This window comes from Myodes glareolus, chromosome 2 (assembly GCF_982192425.1).
Source record: "Myodes glareolus chromosome 2, mMyoGla1.1, whole genome shotgun sequence".
NCBI classification, from domain to species: Eukaryota; Metazoa; Chordata; class Mammalia; order Rodentia; family Cricetidae; genus Myodes; species Myodes glareolus.
Genome location: NC_142027.1, coordinates 139,011,353 through 139,030,903, shown reverse-complemented (window position 1 = coordinate 139,030,903; position 19,551 = coordinate 139,011,353). Strand labels below are relative to the sequence as shown.

The 19,551-nt window shown below is 52.2% G+C and overlaps 2 protein-coding genes across 6 annotated transcripts in view; one reads left to right on the top strand and one right to left on the bottom strand.

Annotated features, from left to right (window-relative positions):
* The first annotated feature begins 319 nt into the window (after nucleotides 1-319).
* Rab35 (RAB35, member RAS oncogene family) lies at nucleotides 320-16,453 on the top strand. 2 transcript variants are annotated; one of them, XM_085681518.2, is made up of 6 exons: nucleotides 338-513; nucleotides 6,016-6,066; nucleotides 8,899-9,022; nucleotides 12,131-12,255; nucleotides 12,340-12,464; nucleotides 14,322-16,453. In XM_085681518.2, the coding sequence occupies exons 1-6, from the start codon at nucleotides 462-464 to the stop codon at nucleotides 14,448-14,450; spliced, it is 606 nt and encodes a 201-aa protein (XP_085537644.1). In that variant the 5' UTR covers nucleotides 338-461; the 3' UTR covers nucleotides 14,451-16,453. The 2 variants fall into 2 exon arrangements, with proteins under 2 accessions (XP_085537650.1, XP_085537644.1); XM_085681524.2 differs by lacking the exon at nucleotides 12,340-12,464 and having other exon boundaries at nucleotides 320-513.
* Nucleotides 16,454-16,884: 431 nt separating this feature from the next.
* Nucleotides 16,885-19,551, bottom strand: part of Bicdl1 (BICD family like cargo adaptor 1) — an 86,802-nt gene continuing 84,135 nt past the window's right edge. For 2 of the 4 annotated variants that reach the window (XM_085681488.2, XM_085681507.2), the window contains one exon: nucleotides 16,885-18,327. In XM_085681488.2, coding sequence (XP_085537614.1) covers nucleotides 18,166-18,327 — 162 coding nt within the window. In that variant the 3' untranslated portion in view covers nucleotides 16,885-18,165. The remainder of the gene's footprint in view (nucleotides 18,328-19,551) is intronic. The other 2 variants (XM_085681498.2, XR_014998926.2) reach the window with 2 other exon arrangements.

Below are 19,551 nucleotides of genomic sequence, written 5' to 3'. Positions count from 1 at the left end.
CCGCGGTCGCGGGGCTCGGAGGCGACTTCCGCCCAGCGCTGACCTCCAGGACCAGCTGCAGCCGGCACCGCCTCCTTTCCGTCGGGCCGGCCGGGCGGCTCGGGTCTCCTCCGGGCCCCGACAGCCGCGTTCGCACGGGACTCCGTCGGGGAGCGTGCGTCGTGCGCACGCGTGAAGAGGGCGCGGCCGGCCAGGGCTGCGGCTGCGCAGAGGCGGGGCCAGACGCCGCGCCTGCGCAGTGGCGGGGCGGGGCGGGAAGGAGGGAGGCGGTGGCACCGGCGGCGGCTGCTGAAGAGGAGGAGGAGGGTGGGGGGAGCGGAGGGAGGTGTTTCTGTCAGTTCCGGCTGTTTGTTCGGGAAGTGGATCCGCCGCTGCCGGAGCAGCCGGGAGGGAGCTGCGGATTGCGAGGCCAGTGTCGACCCCGCCCGCCCGCTCACCCGCGCGCGCCGCCCCCGCCCGCCATGGCCCGGGACTACGACCACCTCTTCAAGCTGCTCATCATCGGCGACAGCGGTGAGGGCCGCAGGGGCCGGAGGCGGCGCGGGCCCTGCCGGGCGCGGCCCGCGGGGGCCTCGGGGCGGGCGGGCGGACGGACGGGCGGGCGGGCGGGGAGGCGCGGCTCGCGCCGGGCGGGAGGCGCGGAGCTCGGCGGCCGCAGGCCCCGGGGGAGCAGCCGGGTGCTCCGGGCTGCTCCTCGGCGGGTCGGGGTGCCCAGCGCGCGGGATGCACGACCCGGGCGCTGGCTCCTGCCTCACGTGTGACCTTGGTCAAGTCGCGCGAGCGCTGGAGTTGGAGAGACCCGGGTTCGACTCCCGGGAAGACAAGCTTTTTCACTCTGTGACCTTGGGCAAGTTGCTTCACCTTTCTGAGCCTCAGTTCCTGCATCCGAGAAGTGGGGACTTGTTAAACTGAGCGTTGTGAGTAATCGGTGAGCTAAAGTAAGGAGAGTGCTTAGCGCTTGACCCAACGTAAAGTAACCCGTAAGTAACTGTTAGTGTTGTCTGCACGAGTCCCCCCCGTGAAGACTGAGGCCTCTGTGAATTGGGGGTGTTTCCAGGACCTACGTCTCCGGGTTGCCGTGCTTTTGGATGAGGTGCGGCAGGTAAAGCCATAAGCACATTCCTGCAGAATTGTTACCAAGTCTTCACTTGGTTCAGAGTAGTAGTACTGACGGGGCTGCTGTTAGCACTCACGGTGATGGGAACAGTGCCTGGCGCACAGTGTGTGGACAGTGCTTGCTGTAACCTTGCTTTGTCCGTGTACACACACCCCTTTCGGTACTGCTCCATCTCCGATTCACCGAGCAACTTCTGGTACCCAGTGTTAAAATGCATTTTGTTCAGTGAATGAACACCAAGCAGCCTTAGGAAAGTCACACTGGTTTCTGGCCAAGGGAGAGGCATTTTAGAGATGTTTGGAGTGTGGTAGGTGACCAGGTGTACAGGGTGATGTTGAGTTCAGGGAGGCAGGTCCCAGGATGTTTATGGGAGTGTAGCTGAGGTGCTATGACTATATGATGTTTTGGAAGGAGGCTGAGGAGCAACCAAGTCTATAGACTTCAGTTGAGTGTGGGATAGAGGGTCATGTGACTTGAGACAGCCAGGTTGATGGTAGAGCCTGTGGATCATTAAGGAAATGTAGCACCCAGTCCCCTGAGACTCAGGATGTAGGCTTGTTGGGTGGCAGTGTCATCCATGGGTCATGGAAGTCACCAGTGAGGCCCGGTTGGGATGTGGCTGGTGGTTTGGATCCGGTGGGAGAGGACTGAGGTTTCGGTGGTTGCTGCTGGTGGAGGGACGAAGTCAGGAAAAGTTAGGACCTGACTGGGTGGAAGAGTAACTGTGGCTAGGAGTGGAGTTAGAAAGGGAGAAGACTGATTGGCTGTAGTTTGAATCACAGCCTGTGGCATTGCTCTGGACCCTGAGGATTTGCTTTCTTCTCTGGCCTTGGTTCCGAGTGGCTCTTTCCTTTCAGAGTTAAAGTCACCCTGCTGTGGTCAGAGGTCTTACCCTTCCTAAAGACGTCTTGTGCCCATGTTAATATTCCAAACCTGAAATGAAAAAAATATTCCAAACCAAAACCTGAAAGGGTTAAACTCAGTAAGAAGATGTAGCTTGTTGGCTTTTCTGTGAAACCCAAGAGATGGTTTTGGCTTGCTGTCTTACAGTGTGTTTTACATGGTGTATTGATTTTTTTTTTTTTTTTGCTCAGAAGCCTGTCGTGGGAGAAGACTCATTGGTCAGGGTCTGGGGTCTGGCTCCCAGCTCAGTAGCAGTGTGTAGGCCTGGGTCATGGAGAGGAGGGAGGCACTTGGCTCTTTGATTTCTCCTGGCATTTGGCTGCCCCCCAAAGTTGAACACTTTGGAAACTGGGAGATACTCTTCAGCGGAGCAGGGGCCTGCCTTCACCTGCCTGCCCTGGGCCCCTCGAGTGTGTGCTTCTTAAGGTGTGTCAAATGGTTCACACGCACTTTCTCATCTGATTCTCACCCATGGCCTCTGTGGTTTGTCAAATAAGGAAACTCAGGCTTAGAGGAGCTGTCTGACTCGCCCCAAATCACACAGTTTTCAGAAGCAAAGCTAGAGCCAGTGTTGTGAGGGCAGGTGGTGCTGGGCTTAGAAACCGGAGCCCTCCGTCCCGCTCGGCCAGGCCACGCTGTAGTCACGTCTGGGCTGTACTCACTGGGCGTGGCTTTCTTGTCTCTGTACCTGAGGTTCTATACTTTTCTTCTCAGCTATTCTGACTTTGGCTTTGGTTTATAATGGTGCCCACTGATGCCAGCCACCCTCATTTGTAGGACCTGGAGCTAATATGCCAGCAGAGACTTAGTTGAAACCCCTAGCAGATGGGCAGACTGGAGCTGGGAGGCAGGCGTGGCTTGTCTGAGGTTCACCAGAAGGTGGTCGGTGAGGAAGCAGTCAAGTTGATGTCGCTTTACTTGAGTTCACAGCAGACTGGTGCCGAAGCAAAGAAAATCGAGGGGCCTGTGGCCTAAGAGGGGAGCGGTGGGGCAAAGCTGGGATGAGGCCCAAAGTAGCGTACAGAGGAGGGGGTAACGGCCAAGGGTGGCATCTCTTGCCTGCCAACAGGCAACAGATGTGCTACCCTTGGAAGGTAGCAGACTGGCTAGAAGAAAGCATTGCCATGGTGAAAGATGTCCCGTAAGGTGGGCGCATCTGCAGGGTAGATAGCGGCTGGGATAGTCCAGAGGTAGCATGTCTCGTTTTCTGTTCCTCAGGAAGAGCAGTGCTGGAGGTTGGTATCAGGTCTGTGGCGGCAGACCCTGTTGTGACAGCTCAGGATTTCAGGTCCAGCTGTCACTGCGGATGATACTGCTCCCTTGTCTATTAGAGATCTGAGATTTGGATGATAATAATAATAATAATAATAACAATAATAACAATAATAGTAATAGTAATAATAATAAAGGCCAGGTGTAGTATTGCACATCTTTCATCCCAGCACTTGGTAGGCACAGGCAGGTGACTGGAGTATCTATCTACATTGGATAGTTCCAGGTCAGTCAGACTCTAAGGGAAAAAAGAAGGATTCTGCTGACTCCTGCCCCTAGAGTTTGAAAGCTGCTTCATGGGACCTGGTGATGCTGCTGTGGTAGCATGGTGTTCCGTGACTCTCACTGAGACTGATAGTGTTGAGCCCTCAGTTTGTGGAGGCTGTTCAGTTGGTAGCTGTTAAGTGCTGGACTCAGCTCATAGCACTGAACGGATGAAGGAGGTGAGGTTCCTTAGTGCTTAAGGAACTTACTGCTTAGTGACCAGACAGGAGCTTTTAGCTGAGTAAGCTGGATCTAGAAGGCTTCGGGAGGAAGCAGAGGAGGCCTCAGGGCCAATGGGGTGTTAGTATCAGGCAGAACACCATGAGGACCAGCCCAGAACTTGGGCTCTCCTTGGGTTTAGCAGGAAGCCTCATGGCGGAACAATGAGGAAGTGGTGCTGAGCAAGAGCCCCGTAAGCTGGAGGCTGAGCGGCTGGCGCCCTCATGCTTCAGCTGTGCGCTCAGGAGCAGGCCCTTCCCCTCTTGGGAAGGTAGAACCCAGGTGGACTGAGAGAAGCAAGCTCTTCTGGGTGTCCCTGGCAGCCTTCTCCCCGGGATGGCCTGGAGAGGATGGCTGGGTGGGTTAGAGAGCAGCTGTGTGTCTCAGTCCACGGCAGTGGTGTGCAGTCTTGGTTGGGGTTGGAGCAATGTTATCTTTGAGAATTGGAGTCAAACCGTGGGTTTCTCATGATAGGCACATCTCCTTACAGCTTGCCTTCAGTCATTCAGTCATAATTGAGACATTATGGGGTCCTGGGTTCGGATCTGGCACCTTTGAAGGCATTTCCATTAGAGTAGAGCAGAAAGGATGGCTTCTGGCTGCTTCAGTTTAAAGTCTCCTCATTACTGGATACATTGTGTTTGTTCTTGTGCCCAGTTCTGGAGAAGTGAGGCGACTAGATCTCAGGGGCTGGGGCTTTTACATTTTTCTTGGTATTGTCAGATTGCTTTTCAAAGAAACTGAAGTCATTTGCATTCCTACTAAGCGGTCTGAAAGTGCCCACATCAAGGGCTGGGACTATAGCTCAGGTGGTAGAGTTTTTGCTTCGCATGCACGTAGCCCTGGGTTCAATCCCTAGCCCACCTATAACCCCAGCATTTGGGAGGTGGAGGCAAAAGAATGAGATTCAAGGCCATCCTGTGCTACGTTGTGAGTTCAAGTCTGGCCTGGGCTACATGATACCCTGTCTACATGATACCCACCCACTCCTCCCAGAAAATAGGAGGAGGAGGGAAGGAGCAAGCAAACAAGCCTGTCAGGACACTAGCAGAGAGAGGTGTCCAGAGGTGCTTGACAGGCCTGGATTTAAATCTGTGTCTGGTCTTCTTTGGAGGCATATTAGGTCATTCTCCAAGCCCTGGTTTCCTTATCTGAGGAGACACAGTTTGAATTCTGGGAGCATCATGAACAGCCATGCAGACCTGAGTGTGTGTTAATCATTCATTCATTGATATAGCCACTTCTGGATAATGGGGACAGGAGGACAGGAGGCAGGTAGGTTCATCGGCCAATCAAAGCCACATGTGTCAAGGGAAAGCTAGGTTCTTAAGGCACAGCCAGGAGCTGCTGTGGCAAATGCAGTGGTCCAAGCACCCATGGGTGGTAGCCAAGTAGGTGTCCAGCGGACTCCCTGTATGATGCATTTTTCTTTGGGCCACCAGCTCACAGATAACGACGTGGAGACTTACTATTTAATAATTATGAAAGGTTGACCTTAGCTTAGGGTTTGTTCTTTACTAGTTCTTATAACTTAAGTTAACCTATACTTTTAAATCTATGTTCCATTGTGTAGCTCACTACCTCATCTCTGTGCTGCCCATTCTGCTGCTTCTAGTACTGACCGGCCACTCTCCCTTGTGCCTAGATTCCGCTTCCTACTTCCTTTCTCTCTGCCCAGATCCTGCCTATACCTCCTGCCTAGCTATTGGCTGTTCAGCTCTTTTTATTAAACCAATCACAGCAGTGCATCTTCACACTGTACCAATATCCCACAACACCCCTGCTTCACTCATTCAGCCATACTGACTTGGCGGGGTAGATGACTGACAGTTGGTTCTGGTCATGTGGCCTGAGTTTCTTCACATGCAAGCCAAGGGCTCTTTCCCAGCTTTCCATTTCTTTTCCAACTGAGGGAACGTGAGGTTTTCTGAGGACCTTGCTGAGGATGCAGGTGGACTGGTCTCATTTGGTTGACCTTCCTCTTGCTTGTCTCTGTTGTCTGGGGCAGCCCTCAGAACAGGGCCTGGGCATGAGTCCCTCTGTCATCTCCCCCAGAGGATTTGAGAGCTGCTTGTCTTACATGAGGACCAAGGAAAAGGTCAGCGATTTACTGGAAGAAATGTTGTTGGTGTGTGGGGAAATGGGTCGGCCTTGAAGACTTTAGCCCCTCTGGGCTCCTTAGGAAGGGTGGGCTGAAGGGAGGCCCCTCCCTCCTCATCCCCATGCCTTCTCTCCTGCAGGTGTGGGCAAGAGCAGCTTGCTGTTACGATTTGCAGACAACACCTTCTCAGGTGAGTCCTCCTGGGTGCTATTGGGTGCTTTGATTTTGAAATCTCCTACCCTTTCCAGAGCCTACCTGCTTCTGTCTGATGCAGGAGACTTTACCATTCAGGTTGTTGGATGAGAGAAAGTGGGGTCGGAGGCTTAAGTGAGAAGCTCCTGCTGGTCCTCACTTTCCTACTGAGGGTCTATTTGTGCCCCACATTTAGGAGTTTAAGGAAAATGTCTGTAATGTTAAGAATGACAGTTGTCCCGCACTGTCCTCTGCTGCCCTGGAGCGTCTGTTCGGGGTGTGGGTGTCTTTCCCTGATCCGGCCTCACTGTGCACAGACCTCCACCCTGTTTCTGATTGTTCTTAGACGATGTTGTCTCCTATGAATCTCTGGCTTGGCCTAGAACTTGCTATGTAGACCAGGTTGGTCTTGAACTCACAAAGATCCACTTACCAAGTAGTGGGATTGAAGGCATATATGCTGCGGTGCCCAGACTTCCTTTTGTTCTGTAATGGCTGGGAAGGTTGCTTCTGTGGGGATGCTCTGACCTTCACTAACCGCTCAGGACATGTGGCTTCTGGTTGCTTCTGTTTTAATCAATGCTGCATTTCTGGGATACATTGTTTCTTCTTGTACGAACCGAGATGAGGTCACTGGGTCACAGGGTCTAAGGGTGTTTACACTTTCCTTGGTACTGGAGGTGGCGTACACCTTTAATCCCAGCACTCCGGAGGCAGAAGTAGGCGGATCTCTGTGAGTTCAAGGCCAGCATGGTCTAGAAGAGCTAGTTCCAGGACAGCACCCCCCCCCAAAAAAAAAAACCAAACAAAAAACAAACCAACATCAACAACAAAAAACTTCTATTGGGCTGGAGAGATGGCTCAGAGGTTGAGAGAACTGACTGCTATTCCGGAGGTCCTGAGTTCAATTCCCAGCAACCACATGGTGGCTCACAGCCATCTGTAATGAGATCTGGTGCCCAGAACACTATATACATAATAAATAAATTTTAAAAAAAGAAAAAAAAACCCTTCTATTTATGCTAGGAGGTAGTGGTACATGTCTTTAATCTTAGCACATGGGAGGCAGCCACAGGTGGATCTTGAGTTAGAGGTGAGCCTGGTCTACAGTGTGAGTTCCAGGACAGCCAGGGTTGATACACAGAGAAACAAAACCCGTATTGAACTGAAACTGAGGGAAAGGGGACATGCCATGTGTCTTAATTACTGTTCTGCTGCTGTGAAGAGACACCATGATCATCGCAACTTTTATGAAAAGAAAGTATTTAATTGGGGGCTTAGTTTCCAGTTTCAGGTTTAGTTTATCATCGTGGCAGGGAACTTGGTGGCCTGCACCGTGCTGATGAGTGGCTGAAGGCTATATCCTGATCCCCAGGCTAACAGCGCCAGTGAGCCCATGCCTGGCAGGGGCTTTTGAAACTCCCAGTGATACATTTCTTCCAGCAAGGCCACACCTCCTCATCCTTGAAATCTTTTCAAACAGTTCCACTCCCTGGTGACTAAACATTCAAATATGTGAGCCTGTGGGGACCATTCTTACTCAGATACCACCATGGTATGTATAGGTCAGAGGACAGTGGGGAGTTGATTTTCTCCTTCCGTCATGTGAGATTGAACTCAGGTCATCTTGCTTCGCAGCAAGACCTTTCCATCTGAGCCGCTTCACCAGTGCTCACATTGCTTTTCAAGGAAGCAATGGCCATCTTCGCTCCTTGGTTCTTTTTCTCTTTGGCTGTTTCTGGGGTTTATCTGCATGTATGTCTATGCTTGCGAGTTTCCGTGTGGGTGCTGAGAGTTGAACCCAGGCCTTCTGTTGGGGTGTGGACCAGATCTACCCACTAATGTCAGTTGTACTATGACAGCCTACACTGTCTCCATGGCCTCGAAACAAAGCCACCCTGGTTGAGAAGCACTGGTCTTCAGAACCTGTCTCTAGCTTTCTTCTTGTGATGTGTGTTGACTCTGTTTTGCTTTGCTTGCTCACGTGTGAGGAGCCGTTGGCCCTGGAGGTACCAGACGCTGACCTGGATTCGGGTGCTCGCCCCGCTGTGGGCTGTCACTCCTCCTCACCACCTTTGCTAAGCTTTCTTGCTAACGTCCTGCTTCCATTTCTGTCTCACCTTGAACTTTGCCCTTTCCCATGCCCTTGCCACACTTCACACGGTCGTCTGTGTCTATCTTTTGAAAGAGTTCTTGGTATGTTCCGGGCTAAAATGATGCTTTGAGGCAGGCGTTTGTAAACCTGCACCATATGTACTGAAGAAGTCGGCAGCTGCTCTTAATGCATCTTCCACACGGATATCTTAAGAGCAATTTCCAAAGCATCTTGTGCCCTGGTGAAAACTCACTGCCCAGCTGTCACCACACGCAACAGTACAAATTCTCAGTAATAGCACGAAGGACTGGAGGACTGGCCCTGACTCCTCCCACCCCAAACTCACCATCTCCCTGGGAAGGTGCAGTGTTGGGTCCTCACTCCCCTCCTCCAACATACATACACACACACACGACAATAGAGAAGAGAAACCAGGATGAATAGGTCTGCCCTGTCCTCCGGTCACAGCCAACATGTCCCTACGCCGCCTTTCCAATAAAGCCCACCTCTTTCCCCAGTCACTTCCCTTTTTAATCTCACTGGTAACATGTACTTCTGAAGGGGTCTTTTTACTTGTGTCACTGTGTCCTGTGTCACCTGCACTGGGCCTATTAGAGCAGGTGTGCCCCGTTTGTTGAGGTCTCTGTCCTTAGGGCCTTGACTGTGGGGAACATACAGTGGAGTGGGATGGGGTTTTGGGTTCCCTACCCTGAGTAATGGGCTACATTCGTACAGGCAGCTACATCACCACAATTGGAGTGGATTTCAAGATTCGGACTGTGGAGATCAACGGGGAGAAGGTGAAGCTGCAGATCTGGGACACAGCGGGGCAGGAGCGCTTCCGCACCATCACCTCTACGTGAGTTCCTCGGACCATGTGCCTTGATGTTTGCACGAAGCTGAGTGTCAGTGTTGAATAGAAATGTGTGTTAGAAATGTCACTGCATGTGAGGAAGTGGGGCTGGGTGGTTTCTGGCCTCCGTGGGTGGTAGTAGCTGTGCCTTCCTTCCCTGAAGATACAGAGAAGGCTATGACGTGCTGCGGTAGCCACAGGGCTAGGGATCTGCGGTGTTTGAGCATCTGGCATGATCTAGACTGTGCTGTCCTCGTGGGTGCTTAGTTCTACTTGCTGGCAGCTCCTTTCTCTTCAGGTGGCGATAGTGTCAGTGTTTGCCACACTGGGTAGTAGTGACAGTGGTGCCCAGCGAACCACTGACAATTCTTGGAGGGTGTCAGTTCTGTGTGACTGCTCAGAGGTGGCTCTCTCTCTTTGGAGGCCTGGAAGACCATGGGTATGTGGGCCCTTCTTCTGCACCCCCAATCTGTTAGCTGGGAAATCCATTGTCTAGCATGTCACCTTCATTTGTAGCGCCTTTGTGGAACTCAGCTGCCCAAGGAGGAAACTCCTCCAGTGTTGAGTCTTGTAGAGACATAGTTCTTAGGTGTTTGTGAAACTGTGGAATTTAAATTTCTGCTATGTGTGTCCTTGGGCGAGCTGCCTAATGTCTGTGCCTGTGTCCCAGAGATTCTTATGTAGGATTTCCCTGAGTGCTAAGGCTTGAGTCCAGGACTCCTGCCCTGGCATTTTCATGGGCCGCTTCTGACTTTCTGTGTGCTATGCTGCTGTTAGCCCATTTTACAGATAAAGGTGTGTCTGTGTATGTTTCTGAGACAGGTTTCACTGTGTAGCCGTGGCTGCTCTCAAGCTCCCAGATATAGACCTGTTTCTGCTGGAAAAGGCATGTACCATCTCTCCCAGCTAAAGGTGCTTCTGAGAAGTGGGTTCCATGTTGTAGTGCATGCAGGGTGGTCTCTGTGGACACGTCCCAGGCCTTCTTACATAACAGTTCTGGATTTAGTGGTATGTTTCCAGTTCTATTGTGAAAGCATAGGTGGCCATTCTGAGTCCTAGGTTTCCTCTGAGGCTGTGAGTGTGGCCGAGGAAGCACAGGGCTACTCACCTGAGGGTTAGGACGATGTGTGTGTTTGTACTGTCTCTTCTGTGGTGGATTTGAGTGCCATAGCTCAGAACTCCCGAGGCACAGGGTTGTGTTCTGTCTGCCTGTATGTTTGGAAAAACCAGGGTTAGCCTTGCTAACCTCAGGGTTTTAGGCTGGGTCCATTCTGAGGCAGAAGGTACTTTGGGGCCTGCCAAGGGGGCCGTGAGGAGACTAATCACCCTGTGACAGCAGCTGGTGAAGGGAGGGTCGTGAGATGGTTGAATGTTTTGGAGGTGTGGCAGTCTGTGTAGGAGTGGGAATGATTGTAACCTGTGTATCTGCTAAAGGAGCCCTTTTACTATGCCCCAGTCTTAACCCTTCCTGAGGAGATTTCTAATCCTCGGGTGGCTGTGGGAGAAGAGAGGGAAGAGCAAGAAGGATGAGGCCTTGCACTGGCCTAGGAAGCAGGCCTGGGTGCTGAGGCTGCAGCTGGCCACTGGACTAAGTGGCTGTCACGCTGCCCTGCTGCCTAGTTGGGACAAGTGGATGTGAGACACTTGGGTGGGAAGACTGGGAGCCCTTGTGTCATCTCACTAGCCAGAGATCTGGGCCACCCCTGGACAGCAGGAGCTAGGGCAGTGGTGGGCTGTTTCCTGGTGTCTGCAGCAAAGGAAAGGCTCCAGAGGCATTCCGCTGCAGGACGGTCTTCTGTACACACGGTTCCCACACCTGCCCCAGACACATCCACCCAGCTGTCCTGAGTCCTGAGCCAGGGCTCAGGGCAGCAGTTCACTAGGAGACCAAGGCCAGGTTCAGGGTCCTGAGCTGCGATAGTGGAGCTGTCAGGCTCCCTCAAAACCAAGAAGGCTCACAGCCTTGGGACGAGTCCTGGGCAGGCTCCACTCCATCTGAGGGGTGGACAGATGCTTGGGCAGCAGTATAGCAGGGCCCTGGTGCTCTGCCCTGCCCACCCACTCTTGGTTCTGCCACCTTCATCTGGGACTCCAGATTGCTATGAAGGAGCACTAGTCCTGATGATAAAGAGCACCGGAGCTGTCTCAGTGCTCCAGCCTCGGGGTGGCGTCTGTTAGCTCCTCTTCCTCACAACCAAGTAACCGTTCTACAGTTCACAGCTTTCAGAGAGATAGGTCTGACCTCAGAGAGGTGACTAGACGGCTGGGTGCCTCCTACCAGTCTGGATCCTGTGGATCCTGGTGTAGCCATCGTGGGACCCAGGCTGGGGAAGAATGGGAGGCAACCTGCCCTCGGGGTTTGTAGTCTAGGTGTTCTAAGACCTTAGTGATCAAAAGCAGAAGGTTCGGAGAAACAGCCCGGGCGGTTATGTAGAGTGGGGCCAAGGGTGTGGCATGGCCTCTGGCCTGCTTCAGGGTTGGTGCTGTCTGGCTTTCTGTGCAGCAGATGTTCAGAGCGGAATGATGGCACCATCCTTCCTTTCAGACCTTTGGGCTGGTCTGGGGTCTACAGACTTGGTTGAGTTCTTCCTACAGCTGCTGGAGGCCTGTGCAGCCTCTGCGTTCTACTTCCCTGGTACAGTGAGCCAAGAGTAGGAAAAGAAGTGTCACCTGTTCGCCAGGGAAAAGGGACACATTTTGCCATGGTTTCTTGTAATGTGCAGCCTCTAGGAATGCCATTTTTCTACCAAGATTTGAAACTGAATTATCACTAGGATGGCGATAACATGATAACATGATGTCAAACACGAAAACTGCCTGAACTTCAAAGAAGCTTCCAGCTGGTGGTACACCTAGTCACCTGGGTGACTGTTCGGGCCTGGTACACCTCAGACTGTTACCAGCCTCCACCAATGCTGCCAGGGGCAGGCCAGTGAAGCCAGTGCTGCCCTGCTGATCAAGCTTGGCTCTGGCTGGTGGACGAGACTGGGTGCAGGGCTGCCCTAACCCTGGGCACCCTCACCTTCCCCGGCCACTGTCCTATAGCAAGCGGGTCCCAGGGAAGCAGCTTCTCTGTCCTTGGCCAAAACCCTGATGCACATCTTGGCCCTACAGGTATTATCGGGGGACCCATGGGGTCATTGTGGTTTACGACGTCACTAGTGCTGAGTCCTTTGTCAATGTCAAGCGGTGGCTTCATGAAATCAACCAGAACTGTGACGATGTGTGCCGAATATTAGGTGAGGCTGGACCCCGAGGGTAGGGATGGTGGGAGAGCAACACCTGGTGCTCTTGCAGGCGGTTAACTGTGCTTTGTCTTAAAGTGGGCAATAAGAATGACGACCCTGAGCGGAAGGTGGTAGAGACGGAAGATGCCTACAAATTTGCTGGGCAGATGGGGATCCAGCTCTTTGAGACCAGTGCCAAGGAGAATTGCAATGTGGAAGAGGTAAGCTATGCTGATCCCTGGGCTAGGGGCAGGTGAGGACCATGAGCTTTCTGCTGAGCTCACTTCTCTACCAAGACTCCCCACGCCAGGCCTGCTCATGCATCTGAGTGACCACGTTATTTAATGCCCACTATTGGCTGCTGCTGTGCAGGCCCTTTAAAAGTCTTAGCTCTTTGCTCAGCTGTCCTCTGAGGTAGGATCCTGTATTTCACGGAAGAAAACTGAAGTTCCTCTTACTGAATAACCTTAAGAATCAACTAGTGAGAGGTGACGTCAAGTCCAGATCCTTCCTACCTCAAAGCCATGCAGTTCCTATTCCAGCTGCTTCCTGGTGGCCCTCCCTTGAGCCCATCACGACCACCTCTTCCCTGTCTCTTGGTTGCTTTCCTGACCTCTGAGCACAAGTGGGCGCCTGTTCCTGGGGTTCCTGGGTAGAACATCCACCCCGGAGGCCTCTTCTTCACTTGCAGCGGCACCTTGAAGAGCAGTTGTGATTCTGAGGGAGAAAAGCTAGAACTTTTGGCACAAGCCCCACTTGGCCTATTTACTGGCCTCAGAGGAGTCTAGAGGTGCCAGGGAAGTTGGGTTCCCACTGCATTGGGAACACAGAGCCTCAGAGCCAGACTCATGTGGGACTTCCCTCCTGGTAATTCACTTGTTCATCTGTGCACGGGGAGTGAGCGTTGTTCTCCAGGCTGTGATGATCGAGCGAGTCGAGCTGTGCTTGCTCAGTAGATGGAGATGTTGAGCTCAGCTCTTTTATAAAAATATTTGTGTGCAAGTGTATGCCGTTTGCCTGTGCAGGTTCCAGAGGAGGGCATCAGATGCCATGGAGCTAGAGAGGTGCTTGTCGGGCCCAGCTTGTAATGGGGGTGCTGTGACCAACCCCTGGTCTGCGTGATGGCACAGTCCGTGCTCTTAAGCACCGAGTCATCTCACCGCTGGTTTCAGGATGTCTGAGCCCCTAGTTCAGCTTTTTTATCCCTGTGGCTTGGTAGCTGCCTTAGCACCCTTGGTCCTGGCGGCACGACATTGGTAGTCAGGGTTGTCTGGCTCCAGGTGCAGTGAGATGGACAGCCTGTGCGTCCTTGCATCTGTATGCAGAGCAGCATACTCTTGTCTCTTCAGAGGTTCTGGTTGATTCTTCCTCTGTACTAAAAGGACTGAAAAGATGACCTGGTGATTAAGATTTTGTGCTCTCCCAGAGGGCCTGAGCTCAGTTCCCAGCACCTATGCCAGGCAGCTCGTAACTGCCTGTAACCCAACCTCCGTGGGAGTGGATTCTGGCTTCCATGGGTCTGCGCTCACCTGCACATACCCACATTCAGGAGAAGAGACTGGAAACACCCCAGGGATTGACTTCCCCAAGACAGCTGTGGTCTTTTCCACCACCTCCTCCTAAAGTAGCAATTCTCAACCTGTGGGTCATGACCTCTTTGGGGGTCGAATGACCCTTTCACAGGGGTCACATATCATATATCCTGTATATCAGATATTTACAATATGACTTATAACAGTAGCAAAATTACAGTTCTGAAGTAGCAATAAAAATAATTTTATGGTTGGGGTCAGCACAATATGAGGAACTAACTGTACTAAAGGACTGCAGCATTAGGAAAGCTGAGAACACTGTCCTGGAGTGTGTTCTGAGGGCACACAGTACACATCTGGAACCCTGGCACTGGGGAGGCAGAGGGAAGAGAATTGCGGGTTTAGGCCAGGTTGGGCTGTCGTCATAGTGAGCGCACGCACGTTTTAAGAACATACATACAGTTCCTAGAGGAACGGAAAGTGGCCTGTGCTGGCCAGCAGGGGCTCTGCATAGGTCTCAGCTCAGCCTTGCCCTGTCATCTCCAGATGTTCAACTGTATCACAGAGCTGGTTCTACGAGCAAAGAAAGACAACTTGGCGAAACAGCAGCAGCAGCAACAGAACGATGTGGTGAAGCTCACGAAAAACAGTAAACGAAAGAAACGCTGCTGCTAATGCCCCAGCCCACTGCAGAGACTGCAACTGCATCCCTCCCAGCCCGAGGCTCTGGAGGCTCCTCGGGGGACAGTCTCAGTTTAGTGCCGTTATTTAAAGAATTCTCTCCACGTTTTTGTACTGGGAGGCGCCACCGGCACTTCCTGCCCCTTTCCCCTTGAGTGCCAAGAAGGTGTTGGACGAGCCTGCCCTTCCCCACTGGTGCCGATCTCCCTGCTGAGGCGCCTGGACCTGGTGAGGACGCTGCCAGCTGAGTGGACTGATTAACCAGTTTGTACATAGTGTATATTGCATTAACCAGCTGCACACCCTCAGCCTGCTCTGGCTTTTGCCTCCTTCCTGCCAACCTGCTGCAACAGACCCCCCCGAGCCCTCCTATCCCATCTCGACGGCAGCTTCCTGAGGAGCCAGTCTCATGTCCTAGCTGAGTCTTTGGCCAGCCTGGGCCCATGGAGTGCACTCTACATGGGTCTTGCCCCACAGCTGCTCTGGGAGCTGGGGAACCTGGCGTCCACACAGGCCCTGCCCTTGGCTGGCCCTAGGCCACAGAGAAAGTCAGTTCTGCCCTTTTAGCCAACAGGTTTCTCATTCTGCCTTCCAGATGCCTCTGCTACAAACCTAGGGGAGCCGTGGCTTCTCACTTACCCAACGTGTTTCAGTACCAGCAGAAAGGTAGCCTGGGTACCTTTGTTCAGAGATCGAGCTTGCAAGGGGATCATTAATATAAAGCCAAATGAAGCCAAATCAAATGAATTAATTTCCCCAGTTATTTCCTTGAGACTTGATTGGCTCAATAGCAAAAGTTGTGAATTGTCCCACTTTGGTTTAGTATTTTTAGAAAAGGTGTATGGCTTCTGTTCATTGTGGGCTAGGCTCTTTCCCTTTCATGGGAAAAGGTGGGCTTTGCACCCTTGTTCTGTGTATGCAAGGGCCTCTCACTGGAGCTAGTTTCTCAGGTAACACCAGGCACCTCTGGCACTTGCAGGAATTGCTGGACCATGAGACGACACCTCCAGGCTAGGATAGGCAGCTTTGCATTACTGACAGACCTGTTTTAGTATGAAGATGGTAGGAAGATTTCTTAGCCACTGGGAAGAAGTGGCAGTGGGGTGGGGCAGCTAGTATTGACCCACCTACCCCAGTCCCCTGGAGTAAAAACCAGGGTAATCTACATTTGATTACCTCCCCCCCACTTCCTCAGACGTTTGGTTCCCTTTCCCCTAAAGGATCATGTAATTGGGAAGAACTGATTGGACACCGTAATGCGTTTTATTAGATTTTCTTTCCAAGGCAATTTCCAGGCACAGTCCTGACTGGACAATCATCACAGATTACTGCAGATTTTCCATGGTAACACTGTGGATGGGTTTTTAATCAATAAAACTGGGGCTTTCTTCTCACCTGTCTCTCCACTTGTCCAAACCGTCAAAGCTGGGGTTCTGTGCGACAGGCCTGTGTTTCTGAGCTTCAGACTGTGTTGGGGCTGTGGGCCTAGGAAGGTAGGTGCTGTGGAGGACACTTCAGGGCCAAGCAGTACGTGGCTCCATCTGATCCAGGTGAGCTGGGAGTTGAGGCAGATTGTTTTTAGGACTGCCTTGGCTGACGGAGGGGGGTGGGGTGGGCAGAAGGTGTCACACGCTTCTAAGCATGTGGGAACCAGTGTGAAAGTGTTTTGCCAATTCAAGCAATAAGAGGGTGATCTTGGAGCATCAGGCCTAAGTATGGTGTCTCTGTGGCTTCTGGCCTGTTAAGGCCCAGGTGATGGGTGATTTTGGTGACAACAGTGTGCCTGTCCCACAGAGTGTTATATGCATGAGTGGGGTGGGGTAGGGGTAAGGGTGGGGGTAGGGGGCTCAGGGCTAAACTGGTATCCTGGTGGACCTGATGTGAAACTCCTGTCAAACAACAAACTTTTAAAGGTTTGCTAGGATTATTTCTGTATTGAAAGTTTCTAATTATGCTTTTTAAAAAAAAATACTAAAAATAAAGGTTCAAGCTGCCAAGTTTCTCTCCAGGGTCTACTTGCTGTCCTCCACCTGTGCTCTGGGTACCTGGCTGCTTCCATTATTAGGTCCAGCTTTTGCTTTTTTGTTAATCTCTGGTGCTGCATAGGTGCCCATTGAGGGCCCCGGGAAACTGTCGGGGCAAGTCTGTGTTCTCCACGGATGGGGCCCAGAACACATGTGGGAGCGTGACAGGGGAAGCTCCATGTTTATTCTTCACATGCCGAAGGATGCAGCGGAAGCTTTTGCTTTGAGTGAGCGTTTTCAGCTAGAAGTTTCTGCTATGCTAAACAAGAGGGTATGGGGCAAGATGCCGCCACCTTCACAAGTAATCCCTCTATAGCAGCAGCAGCAGCCCGTGGTGGCTTTTGACACACAAGTCATGTTTGTAACAATGTAACCTTCCAAATACCCAGGAACTGAGGCAGGAGTTCTGTAGAAATTCATTTTATTCTTATTCAGACTATTTTCAAAAGAAGCAGTGGTGCGCTGTTTTTCTAAAAATATGCCTTTATAGATTTATATATGTGTATTATAAAATCCATACGTGTATTTACACAATTGCTACATACAAAATTACAGCACTGTGGTATGTACATATCTATAAGTACATTCTTTCTGCTCAGCCCTGCTGTGCTTTTCCCCATTGAGGACAGGAGGCTTAGGGAGTGGTAAGCAGCTGCAGGCTGGGCCCACAGAGCCTCTGAGCTGGGGCCTCAGCAGAGATGGGGTAGTCGCTGCAGAAGGAGCAGAAGCAGCAGGCTGCAGGCCATGTCCCTTGTAGGCCTGGTGGGCAGTATCTGGAAGCTCCCAGCAGCCTTACCCCATCCACCCTGTGGCACCCACGCTGCCTTCAGTGTGCGGGTAAGGTTAAACTAGTCCCCTTAGAGGCCATTTTGTGACCTCAACTTGTTGGCTTGGGCCATTGTATTTGAGGTGGGAGGGAGCTGTGGAAGACAAGTGCTCTCCCAGCCCTACCCCATGAGGGGAAGTCTGGAAGGCTAGAGCCTATAGAGGGCCAGCGGGAATGCTGCCTGGCCCAGACCTCACTAGGGTTAAGGGCTGCCTGCACTGGAGGAAGCTGAGGTGTGCTGGCGGCCAGAAGACAGGACCTTCCCTGGGATACAGAGTGGCCTCAACAGAGCTTGGGTAACCCAGTTCTTAGGCCTCACAGCCATAGGCTGGGGCTCCTGCTGTACAGGGACTCCAGCAGAGGGCATGCACATGGGTGAGGGGTTATGCCTCCCCTTACTCCAGGCAAGTAGCTGGGGCAGGAGTGGAGGCTCAGGCCTCCTGAGGCATGCACAGGAGGGCCTCAATCTCTGTCCCCATGTTCAAAATCCAAGGAGGCAGCAAAGCCTTTAGTGTGGGCTGTGATCAGCTGGGTCTGAGTGGCAGAGCCCATCAATGGACTGCATGGGAAGTGACTTGAGCCCTACTCACTTACAGGATCCTGGGGAAGCCCAGGCTGAGGCTTGGCTTGGGCAGTGGGGACAGGGTTCATTCCTGTCCCTTGGTAGGGAGCAGCTTTCAGAGGACAAGGCAGGTCCCCTACTTCTCAGTCTCCATTGCACTGACAAAAGGGAGTGGGTTCTCAAGACCCACTTGTCCCAGGGCAGCCGGGCCGGCAGTACAGCTGCTCAGCTGCAGTTGACGGGAGACCCTTTCAGCTGCCTCTAGCCCCCATCCTCAACAGCCTGACTTCTCCCCACTTAAATTTTCCTGAAGAAGGAGAAGAGCCGTTTGCCATCCATGGTGCTGGGTTCCTGCCCCCGTCCTACGCCGTGGCCTCTAGAGAAGGCAGCAGCAGGCCGGCTCTGTTCCTTCAGGTGCGTGTCCATCAGCTGCCTGTCAATGACCCTGTGCATGTCATCCTGCAGAGAGGGAGAGGGAATGTGGGTAAGTAGCTGTCTTACCTGGCCCTGGGGTTGGACAGGGAAGTGACAGATGTTAGGGCAGGTGAAGATGAGGGATGAGATGAACAAGCACTGCAATTGGGGCTGGTGGACCAAGAAAGTGGTGAATGTTGGTACCATGCCAGGACACAGAGGTGCCATATAGCGCTATCTCAGCCAATGTCTTCAGGCCTAAATAACAGAACAGCCCTCATACTAGCTCATGGGGCTGTCTAGATGCCTGTGATCTGGCCTGCTACCCCATCCTAAGTCAGCTCAGACCAACCTTAGCTTGTCAGGTCACTAGTCCAATGACCTGGCCCAAAAGGCTACCTGTGTCCAAATTTCCCCCTTCAAATCACTTTCAGGCTAAGTCACTAATACCCACACATAAGACGTAGTGGCTGTGTTTCAGACTGCCTTCACCTCTCTGGCCATACTCACACAGCTAAACCTGTGTGCAATGTTGAGACTCTGTCTTGTTCCAATTCAGTCCTACTTCTATTAGCTTCTTCATGGGGGTAAGGACCTTACCCCTCTAATTAGCTGGTTACTCAGAACAAGTAACCCTGTCCTGTTTCACACAAGAGCAACTTTGAGCAGCCCCTTCTAGTCACTAGATTTTGACTACTGTGGGAAGACGCTACCTGACAATGGGCTCTGCTACTAACCCACCACCAGAAAGCAAACACACCACACCTCCTGCCTCCTTCAGCTTTTAGCTGTAAGCTCTGTGAAGTTCTGACAAAAAGACCCCAAGACAAACTCTTAGGGACTCACTGGCGTGAATCTAAGTACGTGACAGGTGAAACCAGGTTGGGGTGGGTGGGCTCCATGCAGCAGGGAAAGGCTGGCTCTGAGCAGCCACTTAGGAGATGAGAGCACAAATCTGGAAAGCCTGGCCCCACTTGCACCAGCTTGTCTGTCACCTCTGTTTCATTCAAGTTCTGATCTGTGGGTACAACCTGAATGTCTTCAGGTTTCAGAATAAAAGCAAAGGACCTTACTGGCCTCTGGCATCCCATTCTCGCCCTCCATCACACTCAGTGTCCTCCCCGGCTCTCCTCCTCTTCATCCTTTCCCTGCCAGCCTGATTTTCCATTTGCCTTTCAGATTAAACCCTGTGTCATTTTTGCCAGCACAAAGCATATGGCTCCTACTTCTCAGGACAAATTCAATAAAATATATTGTTCACGACCAGAG